We start from the raw sequence: 19,223 nt of genomic DNA, 5'->3' as shown, positions 1-19,223 counted from the left end.
CAGTTCCCATTCTGAGCCTGCAAAGGATTTAAAAACTTGAAATCTGCACACTCCTGAATTAAGTCCAGCTGCTTCAAGCACAAAGTGCTTAAAGCTCTGATCAAGTAGGGGAGCCAGAGAAGTGATTCTTCAGCCTCAATTCCAAGTCCTCCCCCATCCTCACCTCCACGTACACCAAAAACACCCTGAAGTGGACAGACTGGGACTTGCTGACGAGAGAGAGCCTTAATATGGCGACCACAAACAATGGACTGTTCAGTAGAAGGTTTAGGAATTTCTTGACGGAGTCTATGTCTAGAGAGAGCCCACATGTTCCTTAACATGCGGTTTAGTTTGGGAAATTCCGCAGCTGGGAGTGAACTTGGGCATGGCTCATCCCCTGAGAACCAGCTGCCCCTGAATTGACCAAACCCAGAATTTTAGCAGAGGTCCCAATTGCAGACACACAGGCGGTATGCTGCACAACTCCAGGGGGCGCTATTTACTTAGTCTAAATTTTTGATTTTCTGAAACCTAGAGTCTTACCAGCTCTGTTCCTTAGACTAATCAAGTCAGCTTCCTCTTTACTCTCACACTTTCGTGGCCGGTCATTTGTGGTAAGGCTCACTTTGCACTTGTGGTTATTAGACACATGTCTAGTTGCCCCCACTTGAGGGCCGGATCACCTCTCACTCAACTCCACATCCCCCGCTAGTCTTCCCACTGTACCTGCCATATGTAGGTGCAAAATAATTATTGAATGGAGATTTTCTGAAGCACAAAATGACTGAAGAAACAAAATTCTCCAGTAGGTGTGGAAGGCAGCCAAAGCCATCAGTGTCAGCGCATAGCGGAGGAAGTTTATTAGGTCACTGCATGAAAACAACATGCTGCAGAGGATCAGAGAGCTTTGGAAAGAGTCTTTGCTCTCCTCTGAATTGTTAGTAGCTGGGACAGCAAATACATCCGTGGACCTTAGGTCTCTAGAGACAGTGTCTACAGAAATACAAAGATAACTTGATGTGGGTATTTTTCATCCAAAGATGAAACTCTCTAAAGACAGGATGGAAAGCAGTGGAGATAAAGCAGGGTCTGGAGATGGTTTGCTCCATCATTTACTAACTGTGTGATCTTGGGCAGTTTCTAAGCATCTCTGATACATCCTTTCTCCATCTATAAAATGAAGAAGCCACCCAGGTTGATGTGAGAAATAAATCTTATGTATAGAATATAGGGCACAATGCTCGGCACATGAGGAGCTATGCATTTTCTAAAAAGACAAGGCTGAGCTTTCCTTGCTCTTATGCATTGACCTTGGGCATATCAACCATGAGCTGCGCCATTGGATAACTATCTCTAGAACCTTGTTTTTTCTAACCATTGAGCCGGTTAGATTCCACGGGCAGTCAAGGTCAACCAACATCCCAGGAGCCTTGTGCAACACAGGAAACCTGGGTGTGTAAGCAGTTCTTCAGTGTTTCCAATACACTCAATTCAAAACTCAACTTCAGACAACGTAAAGGTAATCTGCAGTCTACTCTATCTGAATTCAGCAGCAGGAGATCCTGCAAATTGAAGCCACTTGGAAACAGAAAGCAAAATGCAACTGTAACGCATTACTACATATAATAAAAATCAGAATTATATGAAAATATAAACACGATGGCCCTCATCGAAAACATCTACATAGGAGAAAGGATTACATAAAGTATGCTGAATTTCTAAAAGCAGCCAGGTCAAGAAGCAAGCTAGAGAAACATGAGTGACCTCAATGCTACCAGTTTCCTTTGGGTCATTACCAGGAAAGGTAACTGCCTGCTGTTTATGGGTCAAAACCCCAAAGCCATGTAAAAGGAAAACCTGCTTTAATTTCAGAGGTCATTTCAGCACAAGAACTTACTGATGTTTCTTTAAAAGACATCTTTTGCTAAAAATGCAAACTTAACCTACATAGTCTGCCTACAAAGAAACTCAAATTGTTCTCTTTCCATTAACAGAAAAATACGAATTTTTATTCCAGGTGTGTTTAATGACTTCACTTTATTCTTTTTAGATAGGACATTGGAAGATAAGGAAGAAAATTTAGAAACTATATTCAAAGAAAGCAAATAAGTTGATCCTAAAATGATGTGCAAACAATTCACACATGCCACCCTCCTCACTGTTTTCTCAGAAGCCAATGACCCTCTTTGCCCAGTGGGCATCATACCTTGGTAGAGCAGGTTGGCTGGGGGTTGATTGGCACCAGCCACTTTGGAGGACATTTCTGCTTCGTAGCCTGCTGGCAAGTTGTCCAAAATGGCACTTGAGTGTTTGGTGGAGCCCAGCCAGAGGTATACATCAACTTTTGCTTGCACTGACCAACCAGCCGGCCGTTTTCCAGGAAGCTGGGGAAGGGTTACAAGGAAGACCACCTCATTAGTAGGAGTGATTATGGGCCTCACTCTTTGAGACAAGAGGTCCTTCCTGGGGACACACCTGGGAGTGTGTTCAGAGAGTGGTTCTCAGGAGCTTACCTTATACCAAAATGAGAGCAATGACGCCAGTTGCCACGATGCACAATTCCAGAGGCAGATCCAGGGTTAGTGGGGCCTGAATCTTAAACAGGCACTGTGCTAAGCACTTCTGAGCCCTGGATCATTTAACCCTAACAGGTAGGTATGGTTATGGGCCCTGTTTTATAGATGAGGAAACTCAGGCTCAGAGAGGTTAAATAAGTTCCCTATGATCATTCAGCTTTTAAGGGACGGAGTCAGGACTTGAACTCAGGAGAGAGGATTCTCAATCTAGACTCGGGACTCTGAACCCCCACAGCTTGCCTCTTCCCGCACTGAGTTGAAATCTCCCTTCCCAGAACTTCCAACTGCCTGGAGTTCCAGCCACAGCCTCTACCTCATTGCTTCACTCAGAAGAATTCAAATGCTTCTTTCACAGGTCAGGCCCACAGGAGCTTGAAGGAACCTACGTGCCCTGCCATGTTCTTTCTTCCTAACTAAACATCTCTAGCTCCCTCACCCCTTCCTCATGCAGCGTGTTGCAAATTCCCTTACTACCCTGCATTCTCTCCTTTAATGTACTCGGATTTGTATCGAGGTTTTTGCTTGTTCGAATTTGTGTGTTTACGTGTATTAGTGTGTGTGGTGTGTGAGCACATGCATACGTATGCATGTGGGTGCACGTGTTCTCAAGGTGTTAAGGACACAACTCAATGCAGCGTGGTTCCTTTATTTCTCCACCACCAGAATTAAGGGAACCCTTGCTCCCATCCAAGGAGTCCCAGGCCCCAGACCTGGCTGCGTTCAGGGTTGCTAGCAAGGCCTTCATTCTGCGAGTGGCTACCTCTCCAGATTTTGTTGACTCTTTTAAGTGCCTCTTCTTAGCATTTCTTAGCATTTCTTACCAGTATTTTCCCCTCTCTTCTGCACCACTTCTTTTCCAGAGAGAATCACAAAATCCTACTGCAAGAGGCTACAGCTTGCTCTGACAACTTCCAAGGCACCCACGGAGAGCCCCTGAACCAAAATTAAGCACAGCTGTTCACCTTTCCATCTTGCGTTGTGGGTTCGCTAAATGGATTTTGAGCAACTCAATTCAGCAGCTACAACAAGTGTCGCTAGGCCTTGCTGAGGGGGTGGGGCCAGGAGGGCTTCACAAGGACCAAGACACAGACCCAGCCCCGCACCCAAGAGCTCACGTCCAGACGAGGAAGCTGACTTGCATTCACTTACTCGCATGCAAAGTCAAGCGGAAGAGAGAAAATGCTGAGGGGGAAGAGAAGTAACAGCAGGTATTTCCATCTTTTCTTGAAGATTCAAATATTTAGCTGGGCTTTGATCGGTACTCTGGAGTTGGACCAGTAGAGAAGGCATCCCAGGAACAGGGCAGTGTGTGGACAAAGATGCAGGGGCAGCAACAGTGGTTAAATGGGTTAACGTTTACTGAGTGCTTACTCTGTGCCAGCAACGGATGTGCTAATAGCTTTCAGAAAAGAAAGAGCTGGGGCAGAGACTGACGCCGACGGGGCTGAAGAATCCTGCCGGTTCTGTGGAGGAGTCTGGATTGTATTCTTTGGGGAGTGGAATGCCATTACTTATTCAGCATTAAAAAGAAAAAGTTCATTTTATTGTTGGTAAAAACAACCACTCTGCAACTCAGAATTTTTAAAACTATGGCAAGACAAATAATCCTCAATTCATCACTTCTATAATGATAATAATAAGAGCTAAATGCATTTAGCACTTGTTCCATAAAACAAACGTTTGTTGAAAGCCTAAAGTTATTTTGTTGTAATAAAAGCAATCCCTCTGCCATTTGTAGACATCACCAGGACACCAATTCACAAAGGCCGGGATTTTTATGTCTGTTCACAGTGATGCCCCCAATACCTAAAAAAGCCCTTGGCACCCAGGAAGAACTCGGTAAATACTTGTCAAATTATGTATTTATTTTTCTAATAATAATATTTTACACATGGTGAGCACTGTATTGTCCCAGGCTCTGCCCTCATGTTCCTCCCTCACACAGAATGTCCTGTTGCTTGCATACTATTAACAACGGGGCCCCCCCTGTGGCTGAGGAGTTAAGTTCGTGCACTCCACTTCAGCAGCCCAGGGTTCGCCAGTTCAGATCCTGGGCATGGACCTACGCACCGCTCATCAAGCCATGCTGTGGTGGCAGCCCATGCAGAAGAACTAGAATGACCTACAACTAGGATATACACTATGTACTGGGGCTTTGGGGAGAAAAAAATAAAAAGAGGAAGATTGGCAACAGATGTTAGCTCAGGGCCAATCTTCCTAAAAACATAAAACAAAACAAAGACAAAAACTGCATTGTATCTCTAAAAAAAAAGCAAGCCACAGGCTATCATTCATCTTCATGATGACTATAAAATAAATACTTTTATTATGTGCATTTTAAAGATGAAGCAAAGGAGGTTCAGAGAGGTTAAGCAATAGTCCAACATCACAGAGCGAGGCAGGGATAGAGCCAAGACTCAACTCTGCTCACCCTGGCTCCAGAGCCCAGACTCTTAGCCAGCGCTCCTCACACACTGATGTGTGTGTCAGTGCATGTGAACGGCCTGGGCATCTGGTTAAAATGTAAATTCTGATTCAATAGGTCTGGGGTAGAGTTTGAGATTCTGCCTTTCTCCCTGTTGGTGCTGATCCTGCTGGTCTGCGGACCACAGTTTTAAGAACTGAAGTAGTGAAACTTAACTAACGATGCTGCATTGTCCCAAGCAGATCTGATATCCTTTGCTTCTTAAAGTAAAGCAAAAACAAAAACAACAACAAAAAACATCATTCATTTCTACTGCTATGAAAACAACATGGGTGTGTGAATTGATGGTTAGAACCAAAAACTCAGCTAACATCTTGTGACAATGTTATATGAGGACACTGCTATAATCCTGAGTTTGCAGCTTACACATCTTTTTAAAAACACACAAACTGAAACTGCTTGCAAGACAACGCAGAGCCTCTCACTCAAGTGTCCATGTTGGAACTCACACGGCATTATTGAGCACCTTGCTAGGTGCTTTCAGAAACAGCATCCCATTTTTAGTTTCACTTGCACTTCCAGCCTGGGTATGTCTTCCCCTGCCTCCTTCTCTTCCCCATTCTCCTGTCTTTCTCATGTACTCCTCAAATCTGACCAACCACAGCAACTTCTTTCCTTTTGAGAGTAGCATGGTAAGGTAGGAAAAAATAATAATAATAATTAAAAAATGCAAAAGTGCATCAAAAATCTATGATCATCAAAGTATAAAAATTGTCTGAGACAAAATGCTACAGTCTTAGCGTCTCTCATGCCCCATCCACCCCCCTCCAGGGTCCTCAGGAATGCCAGCTGGCTTAGAAGGAAGAGGAAATCTTGGCAAACCATAAAAAGGAGAGAAAGGTAATTCACACAAATTGTGCTGAAGTTGGTCAATCAATATTAGTCAGAGGAAGGGTTGTTTGCTTCGTGGAGGTTTCATTTTGTGGTAAGACCCAGAAGGGTGTCTTTCAGCCACCACTTTCTACTGCATCCGAGGGAAAGCTGGATGGAAAACTGGAGGTTGGAGAATAAGAGACTAGACTCCGGTGTGGAGCAGAGGATAGGATAGAGGTGGAGACGAGACTGAGAAGGGGCCTCTGGAGTCTACCGGGGCAGACTTGGCACAGAGAGGTGACTCAAGCAGAAAAGAAAAGGAAGATCAAGCACCACCCTCTGTCTGGGCTCTAAGTGCACCCAGCTCCTCCCACAGGATGAGTTTCTCTTTGGTAATGAACATGCTGTTCCCCACTTCAGCCACTAGGGAAAGGGGATGAGACTGAAAAGGGAGAACTCTTGCTTTTTTGGCTGGTCAATTAGGTCTAATTTCGTTCCAGCATTTTTAGTAGCATTACCAATAGATTTAAATTAGAGAAAAAGAAAAATCATGGAACCAGGGACCATGAAACCCTGCTTGCAGTTACAGATTTACTGTTACGTAACCATGTGACTTCAGATGACGCCCTCTTGTTTCTTCTAGATTAATATGCCCCAAATGGGACCCCCAGAAACAGTAGTTTCCTAAAATTTGTAAATAGGTATGCTAGATGATTATGGCTGTCAAATGTGGGTTGTAAAAGTTAAAGCTGTTTCTAGAGCCTTCTACTGGTAAACGAGCACTGAGAAACTCCAAGAGAGGGAGACCACGGCAACCTCCCAAACGTGTGAACATGGGATGTTTATGGAGGCACTCAAAGGACAGATGTCCCGTAGAATAAGCTTCGAGAAGAGTCTTGCCTAGAGATTTATAGATTTACATTCTATGCTTTGTCTTATTGCACTTCCTAATTCCCAGATACAAAATCAGAGTGGATGGCAGGTGTGTGAACACTCTGTCCCCCTGGTACAGCTCGTACTTATTCAGACTTAGCAATTCAGTGAGGAGCAGGGGGCAGAGAGGGAGGCGGAAGGAGCAAGTGGCAATCAAAGGTGACACATCACAACAGAAATGAAAATGGTTTTGCTAAATCATCTCAGCAAGACCTTTCATCGTGTCGGTTCAATTGAATTCAACACAATTCAGAAGGCTGTCACACAAAGCAGTCCCAGTGGCAAAAGGAAATTCAGATACAGAAGTAAACCCAGACCTCGGGGCAAAGGTTCTGCACTCCCAGTTATGTCCACCCTTTGGCTGTATTTGACACCCGCTCTTTGTCCTAATTTTAAATAATGCCAGGATACATCAAAATATTTAGGAGGGAGTAACTTGACACTGATTTTCTCGTATTTTTAGCACAAGGCCTTCTGAAATGATTCACTATTTTTAAGTATTTCTTGCAACCCCAGAATTCTTTAGATGGAGAAAGTTAAAGAAAAACTCTGATATTTGTGACGAGTAACTTGGGTGAAAATTTCTTTTTTCAGTTACAGTTTTACAGGGGTGGGTTTAAAAATCATTTTACACAAGTGACAGAAAATAACAAAGAGAATCACATACAGAAGGGAGCACACAATTCCAGAAACATCCTCTAGATGTTGGATGTCCGTTTGTTTGAACGCCAGCATTTGTTGAATGATGACCCTGGATGATGTACACTGCATGTTCTTTACATGCATTTGTCCAATTAATCCTCAACACCGTCTCCATTTGATGGATGAAGAATCGTAGAAATAGAGATATTAAGTAACTTGCCCAAGGTCATACAGCTCATAAATATTAGGTTAAATTGTATTCCTCAAAAATTCTTATGCTGAAGTCCTAACCCCCAGTACCTTAGAATATGACCTTATTTGACAATAGGGTCACTGCAAAGATAGCTAACACGAGGTTAAACTGGAGCAGGGTTCTCATAAAAGGATACGATGTGAAGAGAGACTCCCACACAGGGAGAACATCCTGTCAAGACTGGAGTTATGCTGCCACAAGGAACTATCAGAAGCTAGAAAAGGCGCTTCCTTGGCATCTTCAAGAGGGAGCATGGCCCTGCCAACACCTTAATCTCAGACTTCCGGTCTTCAGAACGATAAAATACTAAATTTCTGCTGTTTAAGCCACTCAGGGGTACTTCGTTACAGCAGTCTTAGTAAACTATTACAACCCAGATTCACTTTATTTCAAAGCCCATGCATTAAACCATTACTCCACGTTGCCTCTTCTGCCTGCAACATTTGACCTTCACATCTATAGTAGACTCTAGCAATTGGATGGCACTCAGAAGCCATCTCGTCTAGCTGCCCACTGCCACATTTACAACAAGGGGACAGGAGCACATTATGGACCTCCATTTAGGGAACTATTTCCCTGTAATGGCTATCATGAGGCCTGGTTCTATCCCCTGGAAACAAACACAAACACTCTCAACCCATGATCCATGTGGTAGCCCTACAAACACTTAAAATCTCTATCATGCCATCAAATCTCTTCTCAGTTAAACATTGCTATGTCTTCACCCCTTCTTCGCATGGCATGGTCTCGAACCTTCACCTCCTCCTTCTGAGGCAGTAGAAAAATAACTATGTTACAGCAAGAAATCAGAACCGAAACTGGCAGAGCAGTCTACTATGGGTTGGGAAAAGTTAAATCGGTCAAAGCACACACTCTAGCTGTCAGTCATTGGTGAGTGTTAATTAAGCTTTTGGACTGCTTTTTCTCCATATTTGCACAAGTCTACTTCTTGGAAAGAAATTTCTTCATCATAGAGGTAAAATGCCAAGGGTCTCCAAGAAAGGCTCAAATCTTGAGTTAGAGACAGCAGAATCCATCCAGAGATGGTGCCTGAGTAGCCACCCATGAGGCATCAGGGGACCATGTCTTCAGGAAGGATGCAAAGACTCAAGTTGAAAAGACTCATATTCACAATTTAAAAGTCACCAGGACTTTTATATTCCATAGAATTAGCAGTTTTATGGAATATAAACCTCTCCTCTTGTAATTTTCTTGAAATCTATCTTTAAAATATAGATAAACTCATGTGAAAAGATGCCATGGACAAATTTCACTTGAGAAAATGTACAGAGGAAACTAATGGAAAAATGTCCATTCTTCCTAGTAATCAAAGAAGTAATAATTAAAGTAACCTTGAGGTGCTCCTACTAGGTTAAAAGAAAATCTTACATGTCAGGTGACATAGTAATTAGAAAACTGGAAAATATTCAGCCTTGAGAAAGTCTATGAATCACAATTTGATTCAAGAAGGGCAAGGTGTTCCAGCTGTCTTCAGATCTTTGAAAGTTTTGAGGAAGAGTCTGCGATATGGACACACACTAGGAACGCTGAGCAACTCAGGAGGAAAGAGAATTTTTGAGTCAAAAACAGTGCAGACTTACTTTGAGGAAATGAGTTTTGATCATCCCGCAGTGTTTGCCCATCTGCTCCCTGGCGGGGGAATAGAGCAGGTCTTTGGACGGGATGCGGGCATAGGCCACTTTCTTGTTGTTGCTGAGCATCCAGATGAAGACATCGGGGATGGTGTGCTGTGGCTGTGGGAACAGAGGGGAATGGATTTGATAGGTTGGTGTTTAACAAGGGCACTTCCAGTGCTCTCCTATCCTGAAACAGCCCCCCTTCTGCAAAACTAATTCTGGGGCTTAAACCCTCTGGGTACTTAAACATCTATGCAATCAAGCAAGTGTAGCTTCTTTGAGAAAGCCTTCGGTCATGAATTACAAGTACCTATAAACCCCATATGCCAAACTCTTATTGTGCTTTGAGGATATGCAATTTGGATCCACGATTTGGCATCTTTGATGGCCTACTTTTCTCCATCTGTAGAACAAACATTTTTCTACACCTTCCCATAGATTTTCCTTTTCCTCTTTTTTTTGCAGTCTTGTAATAATGATTTAGCCTTGAGCATTGGCCCTCCTAAGAGCTAGGTAACATTTCCAGAATATTGAAATAAAAAACCAAAAATTCATGAATATCTTTCCATTTGCTCTTAAGGAAGGAAAAACAATTCTGCAAGGGACTTTATACCTAAAATATGATTGCCAAGTATTTTAGCTCCATTTTAGGTGTTATTCAGGAGAAACGACTAAATTGCTCAGAAAATTAGACTTTAAAGTTGAGCTAATCAAGACAGGAATTGCAGAATCTCCTGCCAGGAAGCCCATTATGTTGTGAGTGTTTGAAATGCACATTTCTGAGCCAACACAGCCACCAAAACAAAAGGGAGGTATATTGTTATAAACTAGGCTTTGACATTCCCAGGCTGGAAGCAGATTTCTGTCTTTCCAACCCCATAACCCTCTGGTGAAATTGGTACCCAAAGAGGGCATCCCTTCTACCTTGATATGGAAACAGAGATATCATGTGGAGGTTTTCCGGACCACAGAGCTGGTCAGTCACAGACCTGAGGCCCCAGTTCCTGGTCTGAACCTTCTGGGTGCTTATTGAAACTCTTGCGTCTACTAAAGTGACTGCTTGTCTCATTCTTTATTAGGCCTTCAGGGAATGATGGATTTGCAACAAGAAATACAACTTTTGAGAACAGAAGCGGTAAATCTGTACCTCTCTGAAAACTTCCCACATGAAACTCGGTTTCTGACAGAAACAAATAGGAGGGCCGTTTTAGATCATTCTAGAAGTCACCAGAGAGGCTGTTTACAAGCAAATTTAAAATGAGAAGCTGTTTTGACTTTTACTGGACGTGAGTTTAAATCTTCTTAAGTTGCAAACTTACCAATCTTCCCGTGCTTATTTTGATTTTTCTTGAATCCATTAGGGAACATGCTTTTTATTTCTGCTGAATACTCAGGCTTTGCAAACCAAATCTGTACATTTGCATCTTAATTTTAAAATCTCCTTTATCACCCCTAAACTAATAGTGTCTGCTCAGCTCAGTAGAGTTTGGGAGAAAACACTGCTCCTCTTTCATCCTTATCAAACATTCACACCTCACTGGGAAGACATTCAGTCTAATCTTCCAAATTGAGTTTTGCCTTGAGACTTGATTACCTCATCAACAAGAAAGCGGATTTTTTCCACAAATTTTTGGGCTTCCTGGATAATTTCATCAAGAGATAACTTTTTCTTCTGCTGCTGGATGATCTCCTTGGCCTCCTTGACCATCACGTCCTAAAATAAGACAAGAGTCAGCATAGATCTTTCTAGAAATCTGGACAACGAGCACTGTCCTGTTGCTGGAGAATCATGCAGGTACTTTTAAGTTCCACAAGGAGCCACTCATGAGGGCTGCTTCAGGGTCTGCCAGCGGACACTGCCTGTTGAAGAGAAATTTCGTAGGAATACGGAGGCGGTGAATATCTTCTCATGGTTGTTTGACAGATGAGAAGCTGAGGCTCAGAAAAGTCAGAGGTTTGTCAAGCTCCCATAGCTCTGTTAGGCAGGACCTAAATCTAGGCTTTCTAATACTTAACAACAACAGCAACAATCACAATAATAACAGCTGAAAAGGAACGAGCTCTTCCTCTGTCCAGGCGATGTTCTAACTGCTGTATTAATCCTCGTAACTCCTCATAGCAACCTTACGGGGTAGGTGTTATTATTCCTGTTGTACAGTTGAGGAAACAGAGTAATAAACTACCGAGAGGCAGAGCTGGAGGTGACCGCCAGCTGAGTCCAGAGTCCATGTCCTCGATCACTGCTCTCGCCACCTCTTCCCAGGGGCATGGTGGGTGCTTCCAGACCAAGTCGGCATCATGTGGGAAACACCACCAGGGGGCTCAGTGTGCGTGTTTGGAAGATCCAAAAGTGTTTATTTTGATTCACTCATTCAGCTCACATTTATGCGCTTAGGAAAAAAACCCAAACCTTTTGCAGCGCTTTCTAAGGCCCTGTGTGAGTTGGCCCTGCCTGCTCTGCCTCATCTCATGGTGCTTCCCTCACTGTGCCCCAGGCACACGGCTCCTCAGGAGGGCCTAAAAGGTACCAAGCTCGGTCCATCCTCAAGACTGGTGTGCTTCCCTTTCCTCTTGCTCAAATGTTCTTCCTGGACTCTGCGTGGCTGGCTTCCTCAACTAAATGTCACCACTGCCTTGCATCCCCCCACATTTTCCTGATTGCCATGACCTTTTAAAATTTCCTTCCTAATCATCATCTGTAATCACTTTTATTTACTTCTTGTTTACCTGTCTCTCTTCTGTTTTCTCCACTAAAACGTGAACTTCATGAGCCAGGAACCTCCTCTGTTGTTCTTACCTTTTATTCTCGGTGTCTCACAGAGTTCCTGGCACATAGCAGGTGTTAAATAAATGTTTGTGGAATGAATAAACCAGTCAATCAATAAATCTCTTGATGACAAACACCAAGTACTCACAGCTTTGTTTTCCCGGCACCAAGCACAGGGCCTGGCACATTGGAAGCCTTCTGTACCTGTTGATTGGAAGAACTGAATGCCTGCTCTGTACCAGGTACTATTCTAGGAACCAAGGTCTGGGGCGGGGGAAAACCCATGCTTCCTTCCTCTGAGACTTGAACAGTTTGGTGGGGTGAAAGCAATACATGCAAATAACTAAAATGTGTGGAACATCATGGGAGCAGAGAGGGGCGAAGCTAGGTGTTATGGATGATATGACATTTGAGCTGAGGCTTAAAAAATGAATACAATTCATCAGGTGACAAGAAGAAAAAGGACAGTCCAGACAGACGGAACAATTACATGTGAAGGCACATAATCAGTGAGAATTCAAAATTGTTGGAGCATAAAATATCTAAGAAGGGATTAAGGGGAGGTGAGGCTGGGATGCTAGTTTGGAGTGAGATGATGAGCGTCCCTGTATATCATGCAAAAGGAATTTAGATTTTGTCCTATGAATGACTGAGAGACTCCAGCGAATTCTGAAGCAATGGTGATCTAATCAGGTTTGTGTTTTAGAAAGACCGTCTGGTCGTAGTATAGAAGATGGATTGGAGGGAGACTACCGCAATAGTCTAGCCGGAGATGCCAAAGCACTCGTTTAGGCAGTGGTTCTGGGGATGAAGAAGTGGAGTAAGTTCCAGAGTCTTTAAGGAGCAGAGTCAACAGGGCCTGGGGTGGAACTGACTATTCGGGGTGAGGGATAAGGATTTAAAGTCAATTCGTAGGCTTCTGGTTGAAGCAACAAGTGTAGCTGGTGGTGCCAAAATGGGATGCGGAACAAGTTTAGGTGGGAAGATGCTGGGTTGAGTGAGCAATATTGAGTTTGAGGTGCCCTGACACAAGCAGCTTACATGTCCATGAGGAGGCTGGACATACAGGTCTGGAGATAAGGAGGTAGAGCTGGGACATTACAAAGATTTTGAAATTGTGGGCTTGTTTAGGCCCAGGACTGTCGGACATGGAGAGGACAGTAGAACTCTGTGGGCAGTATATCGTGGAGGGACACCGCAGAGACAGGGAAGGGCAGTGAGAGGTGCTGATGAAGAATTGGGGTGGGAGGAAGATCCTATATATGGTGGGAATCTGGCCTCCCTTGGAGTATAGAAGAGGAATACACAAACTTTCATTTATTGTTCTGGAAAGAAGGATGAACTAGGAGGTTGGAGACTTGAGTTTTAGTCTCTAGACTATGATTAACTAGCCGTGACCTTTAAAAAATTATTTAATCTCTCTGGGTCCCACTCACATCTTTAAAATGTCCCTGGCCAACCAAACACAGAGGAGTATTTCTTTGCAGAATTATCATGGCCTCATACAAAATGTCCCTTGGTGCCATTGCTGGAAGTGACGTTTCAGAATGAGATAATCCAGGGTCTACTTGGTCCAGCATTTATCAGTCTTCACTCGTTCAACAGGGACTGAGCATCTAGAAGGCACCCAGCACTGTGCAGGGTCTCCAGGCCACAGAAAGGTATCGGCTCGTGCCTTGTTCTCAAGAAGTGCTTACGACTTTAACACAATTCTCAATGGGAGGAACCCAAAGAAAGGAAGAATACTTATTTCTTTTGATCTCTCAGCTTGTAAGGGGGAAATGTCAAGTCTTTGACAAAATACAGATGTCAAGAAAATAAACAAGTGGGAAATGTATCAGAATAGGATGTAGAACGGGTGAGTTTCCAGCTCATTCTTGTAAACATCCGATAAAGGCTAGTTCCTTTCCAACTCACTCTCATATGTTCTTCTCATGCCTCTGCATCGCGCAAATGTATAACCTTTAGAACCTTATCCTCATGTGGTCTGTGACCTATGCCTCATCCACAAGGTTTATTTTTAAAGCACATGCTTTAATTCTGTTCAAAGTATAAATAGCTTTTCACATACCAGCTCCTGCCAACAGAGCGTGAGTCGTTTCTTATCTAAAGTGGTTTGGTTCAACATCTTGGGCTGCTTTTCTGCTTCAGAGATAAAGGCACTATAAGAGAAGAATAACAAGTTTGAAACCTACTTAGTGAAAATCCATTTATATAATTCCAGAGATTTGCAAGTATACTTTCCGCCACGCAATGCGAAAGTTAATGAGCCAAGATTTTTCATTTAGGATTAAGCAATGATGCACTAACTTTTCTAAGAGACAAAATGAGAATTGGAAATGATGCCTAGACCCCACATTAGTCTTGGGAAATAGATGCTTGTTTTCCCAGTTTCTTTCAGTACATATCTATTGTGATTGCTATTCGAGTTCATAACAACAAACACAAAATAACGCAGTTGTCCTTCATCTTAGAAATTTAACACTCACCAAAAGCTTCCTGAAAAGTTGTATGTAGAGCAAGTATTTTAAACTCAGTACTGAGATACGCCTTCACATTTTTAAAACTGTGCATAGGACTGAGTAGCAACATTTTGGGGGATGAAGTTAAAAACAGGAAAACGGTAAAGGTTATGAATGCAATTGAAGAAGAAATATGAATGGTTTTAAAACTTGAGGAAATAAGATATTGTCCTCATTAGCGACAACTTAGATGCAAATTAAAATCTACACCATTTTCACCTATGAAAAAATGAATAATATTCAAGGTTGGTGAAGATGTGGAGAAATAGTCACTCTCCTCCATTATTGTAGGAAAGTATAAATTTTTATAATGTTTAAGAGGGTATTTGACAGCACCTATAAAAATGTAAATGTCTGTATAATTTTTTCTAAAAATTATACCAGAATTCTATCCTTTAACTATAACTGAAAAATTTTGGAAGAATATGTTTACACAGCAACATTTCTTGTAGCATTGTTTATAGTAGCAAAATAAATGGGAACAACTTAAATATCAGGAACCAGATAAATATATGACACACCATGCAATTGAATATTGAAGACGATTATTACGTACTGCTGTAGAAAGATGCCAGTGACATATTGTTGAGTGAAAAAGAAACCTACTGAACAAAATGTGTGGTATCATTTGTGAAGAAATACAGTATTTTTATGAATGTGTGTGTTTGAAAATGCAAAGGAGAAAATCCAGGAAGACAAATCAAACTCTTCTGTCTGAATGGTGGGATTGGGGAGAAACTTGAAAACACTGTTATTTTATACATTTCTGTATTTTTTTGGCAAGATAAGCATGTAATACTGTGATAAAAAATTAACTACAAAAGTGATAAAAGGGGAAGTCTAAGATGCCACACCCCCAATGAAGGGTCCTACACCAGAGCTCTGTTTGTGGCATTTGGACACCTCATCAGAAATTCTCTTTGGGCATCCTAGTCAAGTTACATTTTCTCTTAATTTTTAAAAGAATAAAAAATATTGTATTTTGAGGAGGCATCTTATTGTCACACATCTACCATCCCCAAAGGCACAAGGAATTCCATTCTACTCCCAGGATAGAGCAGCCCAGATGGTGGACATTTCTGACTTCTGATCTCTCTCCCTTCCTCACAGGACAAGAAGTCATTGATTCCTTCATCAAAACCAAGGTAAATGACCCCAGAACATGTTTCTGTTCCTTCTTCTTCTTTCAGACCCAGCCCCACTACTGGCTGTGGGTAGCCTCCTCAACTCGACATGGCAAATGCTCTGTCCCTTCTCGGGGGAAGCCCTGAAGTCCAGCTGCTCAACCACAAATGGGTGGGTGGACCAGGAAGCCCACCTTGACCTCAGGTCCAAGCTGCTTTCTCTAATCCAGGTTCACCAAATAGAAAACTAACATTTTGATTTCTGTTTGACCCTCAGGAATATTTTTTCAGTTGGTCGTAAACTTGAAGAGAAAGGAGAATGAATATCACCCCAAGTAACCCCCTAATATAGAAAAGTTATTGAGCTATTAATTTGCCCACCGTTTCTAAAAATACAGAATCATGAAGCTTTTTAAAGATGTTTAAAGGGAATCTCAGGTGGCACTTAGCTCACAGGAGGAATGGCTCTGATATATATTGCTTCTATAGTGAAAAACAAATAAGAAATAAAGATAGAAAGAAAAACTACACATTTATTTCTTTGCTTTCCTTTTTTTTTTAAAGTAAAAATGCTTGGGTAGTTGAGAGATTAGGAGAGACAGAATTTATAAAGCTGAACACCAGAATTTAGCTAGTCCCTGTCTACTAGTTTTTGCCTTCCATGAAATGAATCTACATCTCTTTTCGTTTAATTCCATTATGACAAATTCTCATTTTTGCTTGAGTCTTGACCTAATTAATTTCAAGAGCAGGTCCAAAGATCTTTCCTTACATAGTAGGAAGTCTCTGTGATGGTGCCCAATGAGCCTCACCTCCTGCTATACTTGTCATTGTGTAATTCCATCCCTTTAAATGTGCACTGGACCTAGTGACTTGCTTCTAATAGAATACATCAAGAATGACGGGATGTCATTTCTAAGATTGGGTCATAATAGACTGCGACTTCCATCTTGCTGGCATGTTCTCTCTGGTTCTTCCTTCTTGCTCACTCTGATGAAGTCAGCTGCCATGTTGTGACAAGCAGCTTTGAGAGGTCCACATGACAAGAAATTGAGGTTGACCTCTGACCAACAGCTAGCAGGGAAGTGAAGTTGTCAATTCAATAGTCCATGAAAACTGAATTCTACAAATAACCACTTGAGTGATCTTGGAAGGGAACACTTCCCAGTTGAGCCCTGAGATAACTGCCACCTCTCTCCATGCCTTGATTGCAGTCTGTGAGAGGCTCTGAGCAAAGGACCCAGCGACGCCACACTTGGCTCATGACTCACAGAAACCATGAGACAATAAACATTGTATTAAGCCACTAAATTTGGAGGTTATTTGTTACTCAGTAATAGATAACTAATACACCCTATTTTTAAAAATCTTTTCTTGTGTTGTGTACCTCCTGGAATAAGAGTCATTACTTGGTTCTTATTAATGTGTTATACAAAAAATTCTATTAAATAGTATTTGGTATAACACGTCCATCTAATTGTCAACTAGTTTTTTAGTATCTACCTAATGCAAAGAACAAGGCTGGGCACTAACCCTCCTAGCATTTTTCTTGTTTCATAAAGAGTTTCTGCAGTAAGTCTTTCTTCTCTTCTCTTCTTTCTCCTTTGCTTTATGTTTTAGTTGTTTAAGTATCAGGAAGCAGTAGTCAGCCTGACAAGTGCCAGCTAAATTACCGAACAAAACAAAGATGGATATAATACTATAAAATGCCCATCTGAACGCATGTAAAATGGACCATTTGTGAAAGTAATTAAAAGCTGATTCCATATAAGTCAGCTCCCCATGTGCCGGCTGTCTCTCCTAGTACCTGCTTTGACTGATGAAGTCACTGAACACCGTCTTCATTTTCTCCTCCGGTGCTTTCTCTGAAATCTTGCCCAGTTCTTTCACTTCTTCTGTATTTTCTTCCTGAAACAAACCACAGAGGTGGAGGGATGAGAGGTGGGAACTAGACATCGTAGTGGAGGTACTGATTGTAACACCCCAGAAATGACATTTAGCTAATTTTTCGTTTTGGAAATGAAGAAAGATCTCCCTTGCTTTCTCGTGCCTGAGCGGGGAAACACTACTTTAGAAACTTCCTTTTCTTAACTGGAGTTGGTCCGGATTCAAGTCTTCTCCTCTGCTGCTCAAACTCATTGTTTCTGTTGCAAGATCCATTTCCTAACTGGGTACCATTTATTTAGAGTCTACTGTGTAGGGAGACCTGATGTCATGGGAAATATCTAACAAAGTAAATTAGATATAATTATCGTAAACTTCTAAAGCAGTGTTCAAGTCAGTTTGTTATATAGGAATGTAATTGTATTGAATAATGCCCAAAATTAAAGGGATGTCAATTCTTCTGCTTATAGGGGTTTTTGGCCCAGGGAGTGGGGTGGAAACAGGTTACATATGGCAACAGTTATATGCTTTTCCTTTGGGGCCTAAATTCTAGTATTCCAAGAAAATGGCACCCAAGGGGCAATGTACACGTTGCCACTGCTTTGCTAGAATTTACAAAAACTACATTCTCTACCACATGCCTGCTGACACGTTTCCCTCTTTCCCCCTTCATTATAAGAACAGGAAATATGGTGGCATGGTTAAAGACCTAGGCTTGGGGTCAGACCACCTACACACAAATCCAGGCTCTAACACTTACAAGTGCCGAACCCCTGGTGCCCAGCTTCCTCATCGGTAAATCAGATGAGAATAGTGCCCACCTCAAGCACCAGAGGGAAGCGAGAACTTCTTCAAACAGTGCTTGGTGCTTAGTAAACACTCATCCCATTAGCCACAATATGCCGGCATGGCAGGGATCCTGGCTCTGAGAAAGGAATTAGAAACAAGTGCCAAAGGCTACTATGACCTCCAGGGGAAAAAAACTCTGATTTGTTTTATCCAGCCTTTTAGAAATAAAATAGCTATTTTGTCTGAACAAAAATAGATATTTTGTCTGAAGGAGCAGCAAGACCTGCCTTATAAGGAGAGTGTGTGGCCGCCACATGGCGTGACACCAGACTAAGCTTCCATGACCACTTTCAGACTGTCCTTCCATAAGGCCTGGAAGCCCCAGGGCCAGAGGCAATACTTTGTCTGACACAATTAGAGAGAGAATACAAAGCAAAGGAGAGAGAGGGCTGTTCTTTCCTCACCGCAGGTTTTCACAGAATGAAAGAGAGAAGACAAGGGTCAGCTGGTGAGGCATCGGGGGACAGAGAGTAAACGATACACCCAGGAGATGTGTAGGGGTGAGAGAAATGTGAGCACAGGAGGAGTCACAAAGGGAAGCTGCAACATACTAAAGAAGCAGAGTTCCGGGTGCTCTTTCTTCCCTGGGCGTTGGGTGGAACAACCTAGCATCTGTGCCTATTGGCACCGTTTTAAATACTTTCACACATTCAGTTCCTCGAATAATTCTTTAGCCCCTCTCAGGAGCCAGGTATTATGCTAGATGCCATAGAACAGTGGGAAATGAAAAAGAAACCTGCAAATAAATGATAAATT

At 42.3% G+C, this 19,223-nt stretch overlaps 1 protein-coding gene across 5 annotated transcripts in view; it reads right to left on the bottom strand.

The window, feature by feature from the left end:
- The window catches only part of FER1L6 (fer-1 like family member 6), a 159,025-nt gene that overhangs the window by 61,120 nt on the left and 78,682 nt on the right, over positions 1-19,223 (bottom strand). For 4 of the 5 annotated variants that reach the window (XM_070481554.1, XM_070481556.1, XM_014867864.3 and 1 more), the window contains exons 15-19: positions 17,542-17,642; positions 14,160-14,250; positions 10,916-11,035; positions 9,286-9,438; positions 2,189-2,366 (exon numbers count right to left, since the gene is read on the bottom strand). In XM_070481554.1, coding sequence (XP_070337655.1) covers positions 2,189-2,366; positions 9,286-9,438; positions 10,916-11,035; positions 14,160-14,250; positions 17,542-17,642 — 643 coding nt within the window. The remainder of the gene's footprint in view (positions 1-2,188; positions 2,367-9,285; positions 9,439-10,915; positions 11,036-14,159; positions 14,251-17,541; positions 17,643-19,223) is intronic. The other variant, XM_070481557.1, reaches the window with a different exon arrangement.

This window comes from Equus asinus, chromosome 12 (genome assembly GCF_041296235.1).
Source record: "Equus asinus isolate D_3611 breed Donkey chromosome 12, EquAss-T2T_v2, whole genome shotgun sequence".
NCBI classification, from domain to species: Eukaryota; Metazoa; Chordata; class Mammalia; order Perissodactyla; family Equidae; genus Equus; species Equus asinus.
This window is presented reverse-complemented; position numbering and strand designations above follow the sequence as displayed.